The 22,234-nt window shown below is 39.0% G+C and overlaps 1 protein-coding gene across 1 annotated transcript in view; it reads left to right on the forward strand.

The window, feature by feature from the left end:
- Positions 1–20,478, forward strand: part of GMNC (geminin coiled-coil domain containing) — a gene marked incomplete at both ends in the record, with an annotated part of 112,930 nt that extends 92,452 nt beyond the window's left edge. The window contains 4 exons of the mRNA XM_080654694.1: positions 12,184–12,358; positions 14,030–14,118; positions 15,088–15,204; positions 19,858–20,478. Coding sequence (XP_080510820.1) covers positions 12,184–12,358; positions 14,030–14,118; positions 15,088–15,204; positions 19,858–20,478 — 1,002 coding nt within the window. The remainder of the gene's footprint in view (positions 1–12,183; positions 12,359–14,029; positions 14,119–15,087; positions 15,205–19,857) is intronic.
- Between the last annotated feature and the right edge of the window lie 1,756 nt (positions 20,479–22,234).

Below are 22,234 nucleotides of genomic sequence, written 5' to 3' on the forward strand. Positions count from 1 at the left end.
ATATAATATATAGATGATGTATTGTAATTCAGAATTGAACATCTGAAACCTATATAATTTTATTAACTAACTAAAGGCCCGATGCATGAAATCCGTACAAGAGTAGGCCTTCACAGCCACGGTGGCTGCCTCAACCCACCCTCGCAGCCACGGACAGCTGCCTAGATCCCATGGCTGCAGCCCCGGCTTCATCCCAGAAGGACATCAGTATAATTAGCATATTATACTTTTATTATTATAGACTAGAGGCCCGGTGCATGAAAATTCATGCACTTGGGGGGGTGGGTCCCTCAGCCCAGCCTGCACCCTCTCACAATCTGGGACCCCTCAGGTAGGGTCCGTAGGCCTGGCCTCAGATCAGGGCCTATCGGGGCTTCCTTCCCCGGGCTGCAGGCAGGTGGCCCCACCCCCGTCGCTGCCACTGCTTGCCATCTGTGCAGTGCTGCCCCCTCTCCCCTGCCACTGGTGGCCTCCCTCTGGAGGCAACAGGCTGGGGTGCAATGACTTGGCTGGCCTGGGCCTCCCTCTTTCTTTGCTGGGGGGCGGGGCCAGCCCTGCAAGGGGCCATCTGCCTGATTGCCCTTAACTGCTCACCTACCTACCTGATCACCCCTAACCACTCTGCCTGCCTGCCTGATTGCCCCTAATGCTTGCTTGGGGGTGAGGCCAGCCTGGCGAGGGGCCATCTGCCCACCTGATCTCCCCTAACTGCTTGCCTGCCTACCTGATCACCCCCTAACTGCTCTTCTGCCTACCTGATCACCCCTAACCCCTCTGCCTGCCTGCCTGATTTCCCCTTTCCGTTTGCTTGGGGGCGGAGCCAGCACTGACTTCTGGTTGGTCAGCCTCTGGTCATTACTGGTCATTATGACCCAGGGTTTTTATATATTAGGATGTCATCCCAACTTGTTGACCTTCAACTTGCCCTTGAACCCTGATAAGTTATGGCTTAGTACAAGATGATTCAGGAAAGTCCTGCAGCCAAATTCTCTTTTTCTCCTTAAGACTTAAGCTCTTAAGACCTGGGCTACACTCAATATATACTCTCACTAAATGTGCTTCTGCTACTTACAATGCCTGGTTCTAAGGACCTAGTGACAGTGAGAATGGAGGAAAAGATGCTATAGGAATGGGATAAGCCAGTCGTTGGCAAACTGCAGCTTGCGAGCCACATGTGGCTTGCGAGCCACGGTTTGCCACTCTGTTGACTAATGAGTTTGCTGACCACTGACCTAGACTCTTGATTCCAATAATTACAGGCTGTTGTTGTTCCTTGTGATTAAGCCCCTATCCCAGTGGTCGGCAAACTCTTTAGTCAACAGAGCGGCAAACCGCGGCTCATAAGCCGCATGTGGCTCACGAGCCACAGTTTGCCGACCACTGGGATAAGCAATGATCTTACTCTACCACCAACATTCTCATCCAAGGCTGCCTCTTCCTGTCTCCCAGATCACTCTTCATCCCAATGAAAATTCTAAATCTAAGCAAAACTATCCTATATAATAAAAGCATAATATGCAAATTGTTCCTTCGACCAGGCGTTTGTTTGGGAGTTCAACCAGTGGGCAGGGCCAGCTGGGGGAAGGGAGGAAGTACCTGGCTGGCAGCCGACAGTTGCTAGGAACCCTACCAGTGCACGAATTTCATGTACTGGGCCCCTAGTTCTCATATAAGAAAGGATGAAAAGGTCTCTGTCCCTTTAAGAATAGGCATGGAAATTAATTGCAAAGACAGACTTCTAATCTCAAAATCATGTTGAATTGTGAGTTCTTATCATTAAAAGTAATTTTAAGGGTCATATTGTAGTTTATGAATGTATGAATGAAATACAGTATCCAAGGTTACTGGTAATCTAGTATTTCTGAATTCCTGTAGTTATCAAAAGTTCACTACTCACAGAGTACCCAGTTCTATCATTACATAGTACTGAGTGTTAGAAATATCTTTCTTTTTAAATCTGAAATCTGGGAACTTGTTAATTCCACCTACTGACACTAGTTCTATTTAATTTCTTTAATACTTATGTTTTAATTTGAAGATTATAATCATAAACTATTTAATTTTCTTCTTTTTTATAATGACATTTTATTTATTGCTATTTATTTATTCATTTATTTATATTTTATTTTTTTTTCATCACTACTTATCCCCTCTATGCTCTCTTCCACTTCCACCCACCCCAAGTTTTTTATTTTATGATCTTGGTGTCAAAGTCTCACTAAGTCTTTGTAGTTATTGGTGTTTTTAGAGCAATGTAGTATTTTTTAAAAGTGGCTATTTTGTTGTAAAGTTATTTCTCCTCTCTGTAAATTTGTACAATTTGTAAAAGTTTTAAACTTTTGAGGAGAAAATAAATAAAGCATTTTTCTTCCCCCACTTAACCCTTTACCCAAAAATTTGGATAAAAATATAAACATATGGAATATTTGTTTTAATCAACATATCCACAGATATCTATCACTACTGTTCATATTGCTTTAATTTTAAATATGATGCTATTCTATAAAATGTATCACTCTTCTATTATGATTTCATATATATTTTGATACAATTTTTCTGATTATGAAAGCAAAACATGTTCCTTGTAAAATTTTGGGAACATACAGGAGGATGAAAAATAGAATCATAATCACAACACTTCTCTTATGAAATGATAAATACCACTATCATCTAGTATGTTTTCCCCTGTTTTTTCACTCGTGTGAATATACTTTTATGCACATTGAAATAACTAACATAATGTAGTTTGCCCATATCTAATGTTTTCTAAAAAATTTTTTTTATTGATACACAATCATACTATGGACATAGTATAATTTATTGAAAAAGTCTCTTATTATTAGATATTTAGAAAGTTTTTACAAATATTTGTTAAACTGATATAATGAACAAAGTTGTACCTTATTTTTGATCAAATGTATTGTCTTCATAAATCGATTTCTTTTGTTTTTGCTGAGTTAGAATATATGGAAAATTAAAGTTCTAGAAATTTATTTGCATATAGCTGAATTTTATATGTAGATATTTCTTGATTGCTTGTTTTAATACATAGCATACAATTATTTTTTCACATACACACACACACACACACACACCAATAAATAATACTCCTTCCTCTCCTGAGCTAAGAAATAAGTAATAGACAGGTGCATGGAAATAGTTGTTACCTTTACCACGTTATAAAAAGAAGCTTGACTGTCCAACATGTTTCATATGTGTAGTTTTAATAGGCTTCCTAAAATGCACTGCTGAACAGTATAGACTTACTTGCCCTATCACAGGTCACAGGGACAGCCACACACAACTCTAAACGGGACAGAGGCTGGGAAAATGTTATTTTCCCTTCTTCCAATTTCATAAATCAAAAATAATCTGTTCCCTTGGCTAACAGTTGCCCCTTTACAGAAAAAAATGAGGAGTGGAGAATAAGTCTTTGTTTCCCAACATCTTTGCACTTCTAATGTAAGTATTTCAAGGCAGTGAGTTTCCTGAATTCCTCCCTGTACATACATATGTATATATGCAAATATATAAACATTACATTTATACACATCCAGGTTGATAGATACTAAAGAATAGACAAATAATTGCTCTTAAAATTTTAAAAAATATGCAAGTTCTGCAATATGCTACTTGAGTTTTTACCTATTGTGTTCTAGGATAATAAACCATTTTCAGTTTGCTCGCTTGGCTTTGGTGCCCTCCTACCTATAAACGAAGCCATTGAAATTTATTTGTGTGTTTAAGATTATTGGCAATGATTTGGTCATACAGTGCTGATACAGCTATTCCAGAGGCAGGAACACCTCTGGTTGAATTAAGAAAGAAAATGTCTGCACTGTTTTCACCATAGCCCTCTTTTTCTAACATTTATAGACAATTTTGAAGTTTTCCTTTATTGCTGTAATGGTATTTTATTCAAATTATAATGCTTCTGTTCATTCATTCTAATGTCATTCAGCATTATTAATATCATAGAAATTATAATTCTCTGTATTTTTCTCAGGTTGGTTTTGAATGTATAAATGCTTCTACTGGCCTAGAGGTTAGCATTATGCTTTCATTTTATGAAAAACAAATGTGGAAAACAGAGATTGATTAGAAATATCCAAATTTCATTGTTACAAATTTCAAGTAAATTTATTTTATTTGATGATAAATAAGATAATTTTGCCACAAATTATTGGGTTCATATCAGTCAACATGATATAGATTTTATAGATTACAAAATATGTACTTGCTTCAGCATCACATGTATAGATTATAAAATATGGAATTATAACTTCATTGTAGCTTAATATCTTATATCTAAACTAGAGGCCTGGTGCACAAAATTTGTGCATGGGGTGGGGGGGCTGTCCCTCAGCCCAGCCTGTACCCTCTCCAATCTGGGACCCCTTGAGTGGGATTGGGCCTAAACAGGCAGTCAGACATCCCTCTCACAATCCAGGACTGCTGGCTCCCAACCACTCACCTGCCTGCCTGCCTGATTGTCCCTAATGCTTCTGCCTGCCAGCTGGTAACCCCCTAAACACTCCCCTGCCAGCCTGATTGATGCCTAACTGCTCCCCTGCCAGCCTGATTGCCCCTAACTGCCCTCCTCTGCTGGCCTGGTCACCCCTAACTGCTCTCCCCTGCCAGCCTGGTTGCCCCCAACTGCCCTCCCCTGCAGGCCTGTTCACCCTTATCCGCCCTCCCTGACAGCCTGCTCACTCCCAACTGCACTCCCCTGCAGGCCTGGTCACCCCTAACTTCCCTCTCCTGCAGGCCTGGTCGCCCCCAACTGTCCTCCCCTGCAGGCCTGGTCGCCCCCAACTGCCCTCCCCTGCAGGCCTGGTCGCCCCCAACTGCCCTCCCCTGCAGGCCTGGTCACCCCTAACTGCTCTCCTTTGCCAGCCTGGTCACCCCCAACTGCACTCCCCTGCTGGCCTGGTCACCCCTAACTGCCCTCCTTTGCCAGCCTGGTTACCCCCAACTGCCATCCCTTGCAGACCTGGTCCCTCCCAACTGCCTTCCCCTGCTGGCCTGATCGCCCACAACTGCCCTCCCCTGCTGGCCATCTTGTGGTGGCCATCATGTGTCCACATGGGGGCGGCCATCTTTGACCACATGTGGGCAGCCATCTTGTGTGTTGGAGTGATGGTCAATTTGCATATTACCTCTTTATTATATAGGATATATTTCTTTGTCTTCTTTTCATGAAAGGGTCACATTATTTCAGGTTCTCTGATAATTCCAGGGCTAAATGGTCTCAGTTGTCTTATTTGGTATTACACCATGGACTACATTTTTTTGAAGAAACCACAGTGATGTCTTTATTACCACTATCTTCAGGATAAAATTGGATGCCTTGGTCAGTGACAATTCACTTTTCAGGTCTTTAATGTCTAGTCAGCAATCCACCCAGGAATCTATCAATAATTCCTATGCGTTATTTCAGGAGCAATGAATGCACTGGAGCCTACTTTATGAAAATACTGGGGCTCCTAAAGCAGAAATTCACTTTGTTTCAAATTATAATTGAACTAGCATATCTCTGATATATGGCTATCATAATAACTCACTATTTTAATTATTTTCTAATGTGGTTGGAGTAAAATAATAGGGAGCAGAGTTGTATTTATTTTGTTTGGTTTGGGATTTCACATCTCTAACTTTTGTGGTAATGCTAAGTTAATTTCACTATTTTTTATATAAAAAATAGTGAAATTAACTTAGCATTAGTAGTTAATTTCACTACTTAGCATAGTATTTAATTTCACTACTATGTTTCTGTAGTAGTATTGAGATGACTGTATTCCAGTTTGGCCAGATAGGTTATCACAAACAGAGTTTCCCAACAAGTATACCAAGTCACAGAGTTATAGCTTTGATAGGGCCTGGGAGAAATGGGAGCCCCCATGCCTCTCAACAGTCAGGATAAGCCTCAACTATTTATTCCAGCTTACCCACAAACATTTTTTAAATTTATCTTTATTGCTGAAAGTATTACAGATGTCCCTTTCACCCCGCCCATTAACCCCCTTCATTTCACACCTACCCCCTTATTTTTAAGTGCTATCTTATGAGAAAAGCCAGAAAGCAATGCTACAGAGTACAGAACAGGTTTACCTCAAATATAGACGTATATCTATTTGCTAGCTATCCCTCAATATGAAGTAAATCATTTATATTTGAAAAATATACCCTTATACGTGATAATCTTCAAATTTGTGAATGAAACAATAATATATAATGCCCTTTAATATAATGCAATAAAATATAACTGAAAAATCAGGCAATCACTTAATAAGCCAATAAAGGGCAAAAGTTCATTATAATGCTTTTGAAATAAATTCTGGCTCAAACACCCAATAAAATAGTGTCATAAATATCCATTCTCCTCCCTCTCGCACAGAGTTTTAAAAAAATATTTTTATTGATTTCAGAGAGGAAGGGAGAGGGAGAGAGAGATAGAAACACCAATGATGAGAGAGAATCATTGATCAGGGATTCAGCACGCGACCCAGGCATGTGCCCTGACCACAGAATTAAATCATGACCTACTGGTTCATAGTTGATGCTCAACCACTGAGCACGTCGGCCACACCAAACTCTTCTATAGAGTGCTATTTATCCAAGGCCTTTCTCTCTTCTGGCTAATAACCTGATATCATTTTCTCAAACATTAAATTTATTTTGTTGCCAGAATTAACAGTTACTAAATTGTTCTTCTGTTCATATATGCATACGTTATTGTATATATGATGGTTGCTAGAAGCCATGCTGATTTATAGATGGTAGGGAGTAGGCAATATCCTGTCCCTATAAACATGATTTCTACACATCATTCTGGAGAGATGAAATTCAAAGCTATGTCTTAACAAACTAAACATGTAATCATTCTCCAGATAGGCTGAAATAAAATATTCAGATGTTAAATCACCCAAGGCAAATTACTACTGCACTGAATTTTCTCTAAGGGTTAAGCTTTTCTTTACCTTCATGTGAAAGCAGAAATACTATCTTTTTATTGCCTGGAGATTCAGCTGTTGAAGCTATGGAAAAAAAGCTATGCTTGTAAAGAGAATTTAAAATTGTTCTTTTGTTATATATGCTACTGAATTCACTAATAAGGCAATTGAGTAAAGTGTCCTCCAGGGGTGAAATAAAAGAACATTCCATATGCCAAACTATTTATCTCCTTGGCTCACCTCTGATCATACTCTACTCATTTCTGTCTGTAGGTTTGGTTTGTGTGTAGGTCAAATTACCTCCTATTTTGTTATATCTTTGCCCTGGCAGGAGGCAGAGCCCTGATTCAACAATTGGTCTGTTATTAACCACCTCCCCTTTAACACCATCACTTCAGCCACAATACAAAAGGCAGTTTTTAACTAATCTTATTCATAGATGAAAAAAACATCTACATATGTTACAACCCCTAAGGAAATCGCCCTTCTTTCTTTCAAATATATAAATTAAAAATGACCAAAAGATTTTACATTATTGCTTACTTGACTCATTTTTCAAACAAACAAACACACAAACACACACACAGACAAACACCATCAAACAACCAACCAAAAAACATAAGACTTATACCTAAGCAGTAGACTTAAAATAGAAAGAAGTGCTTAAATCAGACCTTAAGAATTTGGAAAATTTTCCATCAGTTTATGATTTCAGGAGAGCTTTATCTTCAGATTTATGTTCCATTGTCAATAGCTCTTCACTGTTTAACTTGAGGGATTCTCTACCACCCTAAATACTCCCACTTCCATGACACTCAAGTTGTTAATGATTTATGACACATTTGTGTAACTAAAACCCATTGAAAATTTTAAAAAATATTTCTAGCCCTAAAAAACAACTTGTTTTTTAAATGTAACTTTTATTTTCACTTACTTTTAACAAGCAAGGCACAGTAGCACATGTGTTCAAAAAGCAAAGTCCTCTACATCAAACAATAATAATAGCTACTATCCGTAATGTAGATAGTGAATTAGGAATATTCAAGCATTAGTGGTCATTTTTTTAACCTCTCAAATAGGTATTTCTTTCTTAATTTACCAGAGGAGCTAACTGAGGACTTAGAGAACATGATAATATAGCCCCAGGTGATTCAGTCTCAGAGTAGAGCAGGAATTTCAACCCAGGTATATATTTGTATCCAAAGCCTATGCGCTTTACTTTTTTAAAAAAATATATTTTTTATTGATTTTTACAGAGAGGAAGGGAGAGAGATAGAGAGTCAGAAACATCGACGAGAGAGAAACATTGATCAGCTGCCTCCTGCACACTCCCCGCTGGGGATGTGCCCGCAACCAAGGTACATGCCCCTGACCGGAATCGAACCTGGGACCCTTGAGTCCGCAGGCCGACGCTCTATCCACTGAGCCAAACCGGTTAGGGCTGCCCTTTACTTTTATGCCATGTTTTCACAATTGCCCATTTTGAGTCACTTTTGGGGTCAAGAAGTAATATCTTCCACAGGCTCATAGGTCTCATTTTCGACAGTTTTCAGAAAAACAACAGCTCAATCCTCCTTTCTCTGCCATTGGTGCTCTTCACCCTGAACAGGATCACTGATTCTTACTACCGGAATGGGTTTTGATCTGTGTTCCCCCATTATCTCAGGGTCATATTGCCAGGGCATTCTCTCCCCGTGTGCAGTGAGAGTAGAGAGGGGACCACTCATGTCGAGTAATCCAGGCAGTAACTTCCAGGCTGTAATCTCCAAACCTGGTAATGTCCATGTAAAAATGCTTATGAATAAACAGTATTAGAACAGGAGAAGAGGACTCTATGAAGTCTGGAGCTTTCTTCCTCTTCCTCTTGTATTCTTTTTTTTTTTTTTAAATTTTGTCACGTAATGAGCATCTGCTGTCTGCTAATCACTGCTAAGTGTTATGGATGATATGCACAAGGCAAGGCAGAATAAGTAAAGGTCAAAACAAGTTTAAAGAAAGGAATATGCAAGCCAGAATCAGAAGTTTTCTCAATTCCTACACCATGCCTGTATTCGTTGGCTGGGGCTTCCATAACAAGAACCACAGACTGGGTGGCTCAAACAAAAATTTATTTTCTCACTGTTCTGGAGGCTGGAAGTCCAAGATCAAGGAGTCTGCTGTGTTATCAGTTTCTCACAGGCCTCTCTCCTCGACTTGCAAATGTCCGCCTTCTGGCTGTTTCCTTTTCTCCCCACATGCCACCCCTGTGTCTCTTTCTCTTCTTATAAGGACACCAGTCTTGTTTGCTTCCAGTACCATCCTTATAACATCTTAACCTTGATTACCTCTTTAGAGTCCCTATCTCCAAATATAGTCATATTGAGGGTTAGGGATAAAAGATATACATTTTGATGGAACACAATTCAGTGCATGAAAATGCCCATTGCATACATGGCTATAACTTGCAGTGAAAGAAGTCAAGAGATTCAAGAAAAAAAAAATTATAGTGGTTAGAAGCATGGATGCTGGAGCCAGAGGGTCAAATCCTGAGTCTGCCAGTACCTAACTGAAAACACTGGTCAAGTTTCTTAACTTCGGTGCATCAGTTGCCATCCTTTAAAACAGGGACAAGAAGAGCACCTTCCTCCTAAGTTACTGTCATTTGAAATAAGTTGGCTATTTCAACTTACGTATATGAAAAGTTTTAAAGATGCTATTACGCCTCTTTCACCTCTGGATATGAAATCACAGGAATCATGAGAATAAAGTGCAAGAGAGAAGATGGTGGAAATTAAACATTTTAATTGAGAAGTATTAACACACTAATTTTTCTTAATTGTAATAATTTATTTATATAATAGTAGTTGTGAGGATAGGACCAACACAGAGACAGACACTTTAGATTCTTAAATTTGTAACCTAATTCATTCTTTATTGAGCACCCCATCACATGCTAAAAATTGTCCAGGCCCTTTGGAGAAAGCAGTGAACAAAACAGACAGAACCTTCTATTCCCCTGAAGCTTACATTCTAGAATGGAGATAGATCACCACCACATCTAACACCCACTTTAGGAGTTGGGGAAAATGGGCCATATGATATAGAAGGAGAAAAAAAAGCCAATCAATTCACAATGGCATACAGCAAGTTGATATTTATCACGTGACCGGGAAAATACACAGGAGCAGTATTAACTCTGGATCCTGTTGCCTGGGCTTCCCCTAGTGCTGGCCTGATCCCTGAGATGCGGGTTCGGGCTGACCCTGCGCCCTGGCACCTGCCAACCAGTCCGCCCCATCCTGCCGGGCCCTGCGATTCGCGCGGGCGGGAGCGGTGCTCGCCCAGTCTGCCCGGCCTGCGCGGTCTCCGCCACCCCTGACGCGGGCAGCGAGCCTGCACAGGCGCGCGTTTTGAAGGTTTCAGGTCCTAGCAGGCGGTCGCCCTGAGTGCTAGTGATTTTGGCTTTGGCTGGATGATTCCTGAGCATCAAATCAGAGGCGGCGCTCACCGGGAGCCCCTAGCGTCACCCGCCGCTCCTGCAGATTAGAACTCGCCTCTCCTAGCTCCTCCCCTCAGTCCCATTTAAAACACCCACCAGCTTTTCCGAAAAATTAAGAGTGGACTCAGTTTCTGCAGCGCCTTCTTCCACTCCAAGATGGTAAGTGAGGAGCTGGCTTTTGCTAGCTCGCTGGTGAAACCTGGGGGTGCTGAGAGCTAGTGAGCTTTGCATTTAGAATTTCTTCCACCTTCGAAGGAAGATTTCTCTGCTTGCTACCTGTCAATTAAGACGGATTCTTTGCTGCCCATCTCCCTTTCTCATTCCCCCTTTCTCTCATCCTTTACCCTCTCTGTTATTTCTTTCTCCCAACTTTCCCTGTACACCTGCACTCACTTTTCATTCCACATCTTTCTCTAGATTATGCACATATTAGCAAACACTTGGACTTAACCTAGTCTAGGGCTATTTGGGGTTTGTTTTCTTCTCAGGTGTCAATTGCATAATAGCTCAGCTCTAATTCCAGTAATAACCTCAGGGAAAGAGCCTACAAACATGCTTTTAGAATAAAAGAAATAGCACTTGATAAACTTTGGCTGAATTTCTTTAGTCTGCACTGCCCAAGCTGGACTTGCTTCAAAATAGGCTTTTTCAAAACTTAATTTACCAGGAACATGTGAGTTTGGGTTTTTTTTTCCTTATTTGTTTTCTTTGTTTATGTTATGCCCAAGAAAGTCCTCAAGTCAACAACGAGTTATAGTGGTCAAAAGAGTTTGTCCAAATCTGTACTCCGCTGAAATGAATGATTTTTACCTGATTAAACATTGACAAATAATTAGAAATGGGTTGTTGTACAAATTAACCCAGGAAGGCTGCTGCATACCTGCCCCTGCCTGGGCATTTGGAGAGACTGTGTTTGAGGAGTCCTGGGAGGAGGGTGCTCACTGGCTCAGAACGCAGTGGAGAATACCTGCCAGGAAGTTAGGAGTGGCAAGATAACTCTGGAAGGGCACTGAGACCTAGTGATGGAGAGACCTAGAGCTTGCTGTCTCTGCTGATTAATTTAGTTCAGTTCTGCTTATATATTTACTTGGAATGATTTTATGCTCCTGAGCTTAGAGTTAGGAGTGAGGGGCAATATGTATTTCATTATCTCTGGAATCTATCTATCTATCTATTTAAAACTATTCAGATCACCACAGGACCCAGTAGCATTTGAAGCCAGAGGAGAGAAAAAGAGATGAATGGGCACCTGTAGAGTTCAGAAAGTAAGAAACTAAAATAAGGAAGTTAGATTATATTTTGTTGTTCTGTTTATTTCAGCCTTAGTATTATATGTCTTTCAAGGCTATTGGAAATATAATTAAGGTATTTGCTAGAAAGAGTCAAGTAGTTCTTATGTCTTTGAATCATTAAGTAAAATTCCTTTTACTTAGATCATGGGTAGCCTTTTAGATGACTCAGACATGGCAATAGAGAATATTCCTGGATATGTACCAATTTGGACCATTCAATTGTAGCCTGTTCTTTGCTGAGAGGGTCTTAGAAAAGTACTGGGTAAGCCAAGGAGCTGGCTTCCTTCTAGTATTTATATTTTGACCAGTCAAAATTAATCTGGGATCTATACTTAGCACCTTTACTGTTTTTTATTCATTGCGTGTAATTTCGGCATCTTTCTCCCACCCTTTCCTCTCTCCAAATCCCTATCACCCTATCTGCTGGGAACCCCTCTACCCTTCATACTGATTTTCACAGAACACCGTTCTGCCTTGCCAAGACCAGCACTTTGTAGGAGGCCAGAGCTATAATTGCCCGTATTCCACTACAACGTCAGAATCTAGTGTTGACGTTTCCACGGAGACTTGGGTCTCTTTCTGGGCTGCTGGTCTCCTGGACAACAGAGAGCCCCAACAAGCACCACAGGCACAGGGTAAGTTCTGCTCTTCCGCTTTCCTGGTAGATCTGAAGCCCTTTTCCAGCACCCATAGTTGCAAAGCATCATGGGCTGGAACTCTGTAGAAGAAGGGATGGCATGAAAAGTTTAAGAAAGCCCCAAAACTCCTGCATTATACAAGCTAAATAATCTATTCTTTTGTACTTGCCAAATAGTGAGAACAAGCTTCTTCCTCTTGCCTGCTGGACAATCTGTATTTCTCTATTTCTCCCTATACCTTTCAGTACTTGGAGATTTCCAACTCACTGAGAGAGTTTGAGTCTGGATCAAAGTTTTATGAGCAATCCTAGTGGGATGCTTTTGGAATCAAGACATGAGTTAGAACATTTCTTTTGGAGTTTCCCTGGGTATGAGAGAAAAACAAAGAGAAATACTAACTTAATATTTTATTTCATAGAGCAAAGTCTATGAACAGTGTCTTGTAAGTAGAAAAAATGATTTTTTTTGCCCCAAGAAGACTTCAATTTTGGAGGGAAGTATAACATTGATGGAAAATTGCATATTGATTTTAACCTAGAACTTAGTCAATGTATTTATAAATATTAAATAAATTTATGTATTAACATTCACATTTCTGAAAGAACTCTGAGACAATTTAGAATTAAATATCTGCACTATTGATTCTGCCACATAATTTTTTTTAACTTGAGAAAAGACACAAAAAGCCCCAAACTATTAAAAAAAAACCCCACATATATCAGGAAGAAAGTTTTTCAGTTTTTTCTTCTACCACAAGCAACAGAGAAACAGAATGTCCAAGACTATGAAACAAAACAGTTTATAAAATTTTATTCTTGTCTCCTTATCCATTGTTCATTGTTCTACTTTAATTAAAAATATTTCAGTAGTAATATTTCTGTTAAAATACAGAAAGGCAAGAGTCAGAACTGTTTTAGGTGAGGAAAAGAAGGTAAAAGTAAACCAATTTAGTATGCCTGACCATCGTTTTCTTGGTCAGTACAGCTTATTGTCAAATATGAAAACAAAATAAAACACCTATTTGTAAAAGCATGTAAAACATACAGAGAATGGTATTTGAAATACATGAGTTGTCATTTTGAGATTTCACCAATGTCTTCAGAAAAGTAAGGTACAAATTATTTTAAAGTAGAAATTGCTACCACATAGAATTCTATATAAATATTCTCCATCAGATTTAACTGATAGGGCAACAGGCAGAGATTTCATCTGGGGAAAATGGTAGCATCAAAAATAGAATTTGATTCTAGAGCCTACGTTTTCAAGCAGTAAAGCTTAGAACATAAGATAAAAACATAGTGGAATTGCAATGTTATGCCTCGTGGGGGGTGGATCAGTAAATATTTGAGTGAATTAATAATGCAGATGGGACAGTCTTTATAAATTTAGCCAGCAGGAATACATATAGTAGGGAGGGATGTGACTTGTTAGCTCTTAAAAATGCACCTCTGTAGCTATTCTGGCATATAGTCTATGAATATTTGTCTTTTATGGCATCCTGGCCCCTTCCTAAAGCTTTAAATATTTTGTTTTCCTGTGTGGAGGCAATGGCTATTTTTGGAATAGAAATTGAACCTATTAAACATTCTGAAATATTTTTGTAAATTCTTTATCGATCCAAAACTGCAAGTGTATTTTCTCAGTTACCTCTTTGGTGTTTCCGCATAGAATCATCCAGTGACTCGAATTTCCCTTTTCCTAATTCTTGTTCATGGGAAGAGGCTCAGCTTTCCTCTCAGCTCTACAGAAACAAACAGGTATGTACAGAAGATCAGAACACTGGGACCAGCCATGCTCCATGCAGTCCATTCTTAATGTTGTTCCTCAATGTCACACTGCTTCCTTTCCCTTGTAAATGCATATGTTAACTTTCAGTTTAGGACCAAAGTGATTATAAGTCTATAGAGTGATAAAATTTAGGTGATAAAACCAAAGAAAAACCAAATAAACAATCCCCAGAAAACAAACAAACAAAAAACACCACCACAACCACCAACAGCAACCAAAACCTACTAGGAAGATCAAAAGTCAAGCCCTGACTCTACACATATATTAGCTGCATGCCCTCTTGAATCCTTATTTCCTTATCTGTGAAATTGAAATATTTGGGCTGCCTTCCTTTGTGAGCTGTTGGAAAGATCAAATGATATAATGAGTGTGGTAATACTTTAAAATCATAGTTCATCACTTGGAGAAGGAATAATGGTTGTTTTTTACAAAGATTGCTTCATATTCCATAATTCGCGTATAGCTGTTCCAGAGAGAGTAATTTAATGAAGTAGATACACAAGCCAATCAATCTGAGACTGAGGGAAGCCAACCCACCTTTTTTATTCTTCATTTTCTTCTTCTTCTTTTTTTTTTTTTTGTAAAGTACAAGGTAAAAGTCCAGCAAAACTTTTCCAAACATCTTTTTCTATATTTGAACAGTTGCACGCAGTTCATTTTCCTACATACTTTCCCTTGTGGTTACAATTTTAAAAGTCATATAATCTCTTCAAACACTTTGCAATGAAAAAAAAAATTAGAGCACAAAACTGAACAATCAGGTGGTAGGTGGGTGTAGACTGAATTTAGGCCTCTGAGGAGGAGGGCTCCCTGAGGTAGAGTTCTTAAAACAAACAAAATAATAATCAGGTTTAAGCAGGTTAAGGATCAGTGGCACTATTACATGGTTACAAAGTCAATATAGTGGAGCAGCCTTCACCATTGTCCACTTTTTGCAGCTCCAAGATACTCTGGTGCAGAAGGAAGAAGAACTTGCTAGGTTACATGAAGAAAATAATCACCTCAGACAATACCTGAATTCTGCTCTGGTTAAATGTCTTGAGGAAAAAGCCAAGGTATGTACCTCTCCCTTCTATAAGTATAGAGTGGATATAAGTCTATTTGAGAAAGGAGAGCATTTGAATAACACTCCTTGATTAAATGGAGGAAGTGTGCCAAACATGCCTTCAAATGCATTTATAGGATGGGTGGATTTTTCTAATCAAAATACAGCACTTTCAGAAGAATTTTTATGTATATTTTCTTGGAAGCAACTAGATTATATATTTTAGTCATATATTACAAAAGAAGTTGCTTAAGGATCAAAAGTCAGCCAAGGGAGCTGCTGAGACCACAGAAGCTAATTAAAGACAGACTTAGTTAGATGGAACATTGGAGAGGGAATCAGATCTGAGGAACACTGGGTTCTTTTCATTATCTGTTTGACTTTTGGCGAATCACTGTCACTTAGGGCCTCAGTTACCTTCATCTGCAAATGAATGGGCTAAAAGATCTTTTAAGAATCTTCCCAGCTCTGAATTGTCATGAATATGACTGGAGCCCAGATCTCTTGACTATCAATTAGAGATTGCTAATTACATTATCTTTATTTTGTAATTGATTTTTAGAGAGAGGGAGAGGGAGCAAGACAGAAACATCAATGTGAGAGTAACATTGATTGGCTGTTTCCTGCACATGCCCTACCAAGGATCCAGTCCCAAACCCAAGCAAGTTCCCTGACCAGAAATCAAACCAGCAACCTTTCAGTGCATAGGATGATGTCCAACCAACAGAGCCACATTGGCCAGGGCTACATTATCTTTTAATAAGCATTTTTCGTACACTTCTAAAATGAATTATTCTAACTCAAGGGTAAATAGCTTGCCCATAGCCCCTTTTTGTTCTTCTTCATTGCTTTGGGTTTTGTATTTTTTGTTATCTTTTTGCCATTCTGTTATTATTATTGCGTCTATCAATATTTACCTTACTTCTAGACAAGCCACATTATTTGATATGATTTAATCTAAATTGATGATGCTTTTTACTACTCTTACTGGACATAACAGTTCAGAGAAAAAGAGACACACTATTTTTGAGTCCTTTACAATTCAGCTCTTATCATTATTAGCCTTAACTCCAGAAAAAGAACAGTTATTAAATTAGTATGTGATATTAATTAGGCAGTTTTTTCTCCCTTATTCTCAATTTTGCAAGATTTAGAATACTATAGTACATATCACATGGGAGTGCTATGAAAGTTAATGAAATAAGAGAAAGCAGTGTTACATAGTGTTTCTTGTTTCTTTTTGGACAGTAATTGGAACTAATTTTATTATTTTCATTTTTTTACATTTATTTTTATTGTTGAAAGTATTACAGATATCCCAATTTTATTTTTTAAATTTATGTTTATTGTTGACACTACTACAGATATCCCCTTCTCCCCCCCCACCCCCCTTTGTCCACCTCCTCCCAGTCCTGCCTCCTTTCCCTCTGGCCATCACCACACTGTTATTTGTGTCTATGGGTTATGCATATAAGTTTTTTGGCTAATCCCTTCACCTTCTTTCATCCAGTCTCCCCTTCCCCCATCCCCTCCGACAGCTGTCAGTCTGTTCCATGTGTCCCTGCCTCTGGTTCTATTTTGTCAGCTTATTTTGTTCATTAGATTCCACATATAAGTGAGATCATATGGTATTTGTCTTATTTCACTTAGCATAATAACCTCCAGGTCCATCCAAGGTGTCGCAAAATGTAAGATTTCCTTCTTTTTTACAGCCATGTAGTATTCCATTGTGTAAAGGTAACAGCTTTTTTTTTTTAAATCTTCACCTGAGGACATATGTTTATTGATGAGGGAGAGAGGGAGGGAGGGAGGGAGGGAGGGAGGGAGAGAGAGAGAGAGAGAGAGAGAGAGAGAGAGAGAGAGAGAGAGAGAAGAGATAAACATCAATCAGCTTCCTTCCTGACCAGCTATGTAACCCGAAATGTAGGTATGTGCCTAACCAGAAGTCGAACCAACAACCTTTTTGTGTACCAGATGATGCTCCAATCACCTGAGCAACCCAGCCAGGGCCCACATCATTTTAATCCACTCATCTCCTGCAATGATCATAGGGCTACATATATTCTTTTGAATTAGTGATTCAGGATTCTTAGGATATATTCCCAGAACTAGAATCACTGGGTACAAAGGCAGTTCCATTTTTAATTTTTTGAGGAAACTCCATACTGTTTTCCACAGTGGCTGTACCAGTATGCATTCCAACCAACAGTGCATGAGGGGTCCCATTTCTCCACATCCTCACCTTCACTAGCTGTTTGTTGATTTATTGATAATAACCAATCTGACAGGCATGAGGTGATACCTCATTGTGGTTTTAATTTGCATCTCTCTGATGATCAGTCACTTTAAGCATTTTTTTCATATGCCTCTTGGTGATCTTTATGTCTGTTTAGGTCCTTTGCCCATTTTTAATTGGATTATTCACCTTCCTTTTGTTAAGTTATATGAGTTCCTTATATATTTTAGATATTAACCCTTTATCAGATATATCATTGGTAAATATGTTCTCCCATACAGTAGGCTCCCTTTTAATTTTGTTAATGGTTTCTTTTGCTGCGCAGAAGCTTTTTAGTTTGATATAGTCTATTTGTTTATTTCTTTCCTTTGTTTTCTTTGCCCTAGGAGATATATTAGCAAAAATATTATTATGAGAAATGTCTCAGATTTTACTGGTATGTTTTCTTCTAGGATATTTATGGTTTTGTTACATATATATTTTATCCACTTTGAGTTTATTCTTGTGTATGGTGTAAGTTGGTGATCCAATTTTTTTGCATATACTTGTCTAATTTTCCCAACACCATTTATTGATGTGACTGTCTTTACTTCATTGTATGCTCTTGCCTCCTTTGTTAAATATTAATTGAACATAATGGGTTGGGTCTATTCCTGGGTTCTCTGTTCTGTTCCATTGATCTACATGCCTCTTCTTGTGCCAGTACCAGGCTGTTTTGATTACAATGGCTTTGTAGTATGACTTGATATCTGGTATCGTGATCCCTCCAACTTTGTTCTTTTTTCTCAAGATTGCTGTGGTTATTTGGGGTCCTTTTTGGCTCCATAAAATTTTTTGGAATATTTGGAAATATGCCATTGGTGTTTTAATAAGGATTACAGTGAATCTATAGATTGCTTTGGGTAGTATGGACATTTTGATGATGTTAGTTCTTTCAATTCATGAACATAGTATATTCTTTCACTTACTATATCTTCCTCTATTACTTTTTACAATGTCCTATAGTTTTCCTTGTGCAGGTCTACTACTTCCTTGGTTAAGTTTATTCCTAGGTATCTTATTTTTTGTTGTTGTTGCAATGATAAATGGGATTGTGTTTCTCATTTCTCTTTCTGAGAGTTCATTACCCTATATAATAAAAGCCTAAGATGCTAAGTGTCGGACCTTTTGACTGTTTGACCAGTCACTATGATGCCCACTATGAGATGTACTGACCACCAGGGAACAGACGCTTGGACCAGTAGGTTAGCTTGCTGCTGGGGTCCTGCTGATTGGTACTGGGCAAGACAGGCTGGACAGGCCTTGGAGACCTCCCATGGTCCCTCCTGGGCCCCAATTGTGCACCGGTGGGATCCCTTGGCCTGGCCTGCGCCCTTTTGCAATCTGGAACCCCTCAGGAGATGTCAGAGAGCTGGTTTCAGCCCAATACTGGCAGGCCAAGCCAAAGGACCCCATCAGTGCATGAATCTGTGCACTGGGCCTCTAGTTGGTATATAAAAACACCATCAATTTTTGGTTGTTAATTTTGTATCCTGCTACTTTGCCAAATTCATTTATTAAATCTAGTAGGTTTTGTTTGTTTGTTTGTTTGGTGTGGAGTCTTTAGGGTTTTCTATGTACAATATCATGTCATCTCCAAATAATGACAATTTTACTTCCTCCTTTCCAATTTGGATTCTTATGCCTTTTTCTAGTCTGATTGCTGTGGGTAGGACTTCCAGTGCTATGTTGAATAAACTAATTTTAATTATTCATTAGGTAAAAATAAAAACATTTAAAATTATGTATTACTTTACAATTATTTGATTGTGAAAAGATACATCATTGGTGTATCATACTAACTTAAAACCAAAAAATATGTTTTATTATTTTGTGTGTGTCTATGCATGGTTTATTTATTTTTGCTCAACCTCTTCACCTTGTTCACCAAGCCCTCCAACTCCCCTCCACTTGTTCTGTCTAGATTCAGATGGTTTAGATATAAATCTAGGCTAAGTGATTTTTAACAAGCCATTACTATGCCTGTGCCTTAGTGAAAATTTTAACAGTACTTAAAATGAGATCATGCATGTAACCAATGTCGATTACATGATAGTTGCTATTATTTTCATTATAATAATAATTACTTCCCTGGATAAAAATTTAAAGACATAATTTACTCCTTTCAACTTTTAAATGACTAGTAAAAAATATAAATTGGAATTTCTAGGTGGTAAATTCTCATCATAGATTTAAACTTAGAAATAGAAGCTAATGCAATCCGTTTTACTTGTGCATGTGTGTGTGTGCAAATAGAAGTTTAATCAAGTTTTCTAAGGACTTAAGGAGACTAGTTACTGTTTGAAGTAGGTGCAATTACACGACAGTAAAGGAAATGATATTGCTTGATTACCTGACTGTGTATATTTGCAAATGTTATTTCCCCAGAAATTGCTATCATCAGATGATTTCTCCAAAGCATATGGAAAATTCAGAAAGGGGAAGAGGAAACCCAAAGAGCAAAGATATTTTCCCCCTGAGATCCCCCATCGCAAAAATGCCAAGAGAAACCTCTCTAGTGAATTTGCTAACTGTGAAGAACAACCTGGGCCCCCTGTGGATCCCTGGGTCCTTCAAACACTTGGGTTAAAAGATCTCAACACCATTGATGATACCTTATCAGCTAACTACAGTGCCCTTTCCTCTCATCCCAGAAGAATCACCAGCACATTTCCCCAGTTTCTGGAGGATGCAGTTGATTATGAAAAGGCCCCCACGGAGGATCTGCAAATTGACTATGGAGGTGAAAGAACCACTCCTTCCTGCAGCACTGACAGCCCTGGGGAAGATTTTCACTTCCTTTCTCAACTTTCAAATGCCCCAGGAGGGCTGCACACTCTTCCTTACTATACTTCTGATGTGTCACCCAATAAGACTGAGATGGCCTTTTCCACATCCCTGAGCCCTCACTGTAATGTGAAAACTCATTCCTTCCACCAGGGACAAGCCTTTGTTCGTCGAGATGAGGAGGGAGGCTGGAAGTTTACCTGGGTTCCTAAACAGTCTTAGTGACCCCTCTTCTATCACAAAGGACTGCCATGAACTCTGTTTACAAAGACCTCTCTTGCACTTGAACCTAACTATGTGGGATACAGAAGCTATTTCCCAGACTGCCTCCTGCCACTTTAAATGTCACTCTCAATTACCCACTTAACTCTGCAGGGAATGGCTTCCAAGATTCTATAATGAACCATGTCTGCTCTTCTTTCACCTAAATTTGACTTGCTTATACACCAACACCTGCTGTTGACTTCCTCCCAGCACTTGAAAAAGGTATTTTCCAATTGCCTGTATATTCCTTTGAGACCTACATTTGCTGTTCCAATTATAACAAATTTAACAGATTTTCTTCTTGCATCAAGCAGTTTAAATGCTCACAGCTTCCACACTCTCCCTTGTATCACTCTCCTGCTCCTCTTCATTTCTGAAAACTGCCTTCAGAAGAAGTACTATTGTTACTCTAAGTACCTGTTACTGAGTGTTCAAGTAGTTGGAAGTGGGGTAGAAACAAGTGTCTTTGCCCATCACCATGGCCTGAAGACAAATGCAGATGTGAGTAATGTTATGTGTAGTGCAGTTCAGTAAATTGAGTGTCCCAGGGAGGAGTTGACAAGGTCTCTTTAAACAGCTCTGTCTCTACTGATAAGCAATACCACAGATAAATTAAGAGATTAAAGAGAATTAAAATTACCTCAAAATGCCCCTGGGATATCAGTCTCTATAGGCACTTGGCATTGCCTTTTAAATGAATATGGCCCAAACAAGAACATTTTTGAGGGACTTGTGATCACAAATCAAATTATCATCTTAATTACCCAGATGCTGACATTTATTCCTGAAAACATAGGCTACCCTGGTTCTGCCTATGTCTCATTCATTCATTCATTCATTCATTCATATATTCATTCATTTATGTATTCATTTTTTCATTCATTGACCCACCCAAAATATTTCTAGAACACCCACCATATATCAAGCACTGTACTATTTATGAGGTGGTAATAAAATATGAGCAAGTTAGACACCGTGTCCACCCTCATGAAACTTAGAGCCACACATCTTCTGTGGCCTCGAGAAAGCTGCTTCCCTGGTGTGAGAATTCAGTTTTCCCAGCTGCAGAGTGTACAGGAGTTGAATAAATAACCACCAACATTCTATGAATTGAGGCTGGGTCACATGAGCTTTACTCCAACACTGCCATCCTAGGTCACTACTGTCTTTAGGTTTAATAGGCACTGCAGACATGGTTGGGTGAACTTTACATATAATTTAAAAGAAATGTGAGCCATTTGTAGTTAACTCTGGAATCATTGCTCTGATTGTAGTTTTTATTTTTATTTTTTTCTGGTATGAGCCTGTTTTGCAGGTTAATTCCTAGTCTGTGTGAGAATTACTTGCATCTAACAAATAGAGGCATTACTTTTTATTTGTTTTTTTCCATATATTTTCATTAATTTCAGAGAGGAAGGAAGAGGGAGAGAGAGATAGAAACATCAATGCTGAGAGAGAATCGTTGATTGGCTGCCTCCTGCACGCCCCCCAGTGGGGATAGAGCCCGCAACCTGGGCATGTGCCCTTGACCGGAATTGACCCTTCAGTCCGCAGGCCTATGCTCTATCCGCCGAGCTAAACCGGCTAGGGTGAGGCATTACTTTTTAAATGTGTGCATAGATTTAAAACAAATGTTGACATCAAAGGTTTCTCTTTTTCTACATAAAAAAATGAATTCTTAGTAGCACTAAATAGAACATGTTAGTTCTTCTTT

Source organism: Plecotus auritus, assembly GCF_963455305.1.
Source record: "Plecotus auritus genome assembly, chromosome: 2".
Taxonomy (NCBI): Eukaryota; Metazoa; Chordata; class Mammalia; order Chiroptera; family Vespertilionidae; genus Plecotus; species Plecotus auritus.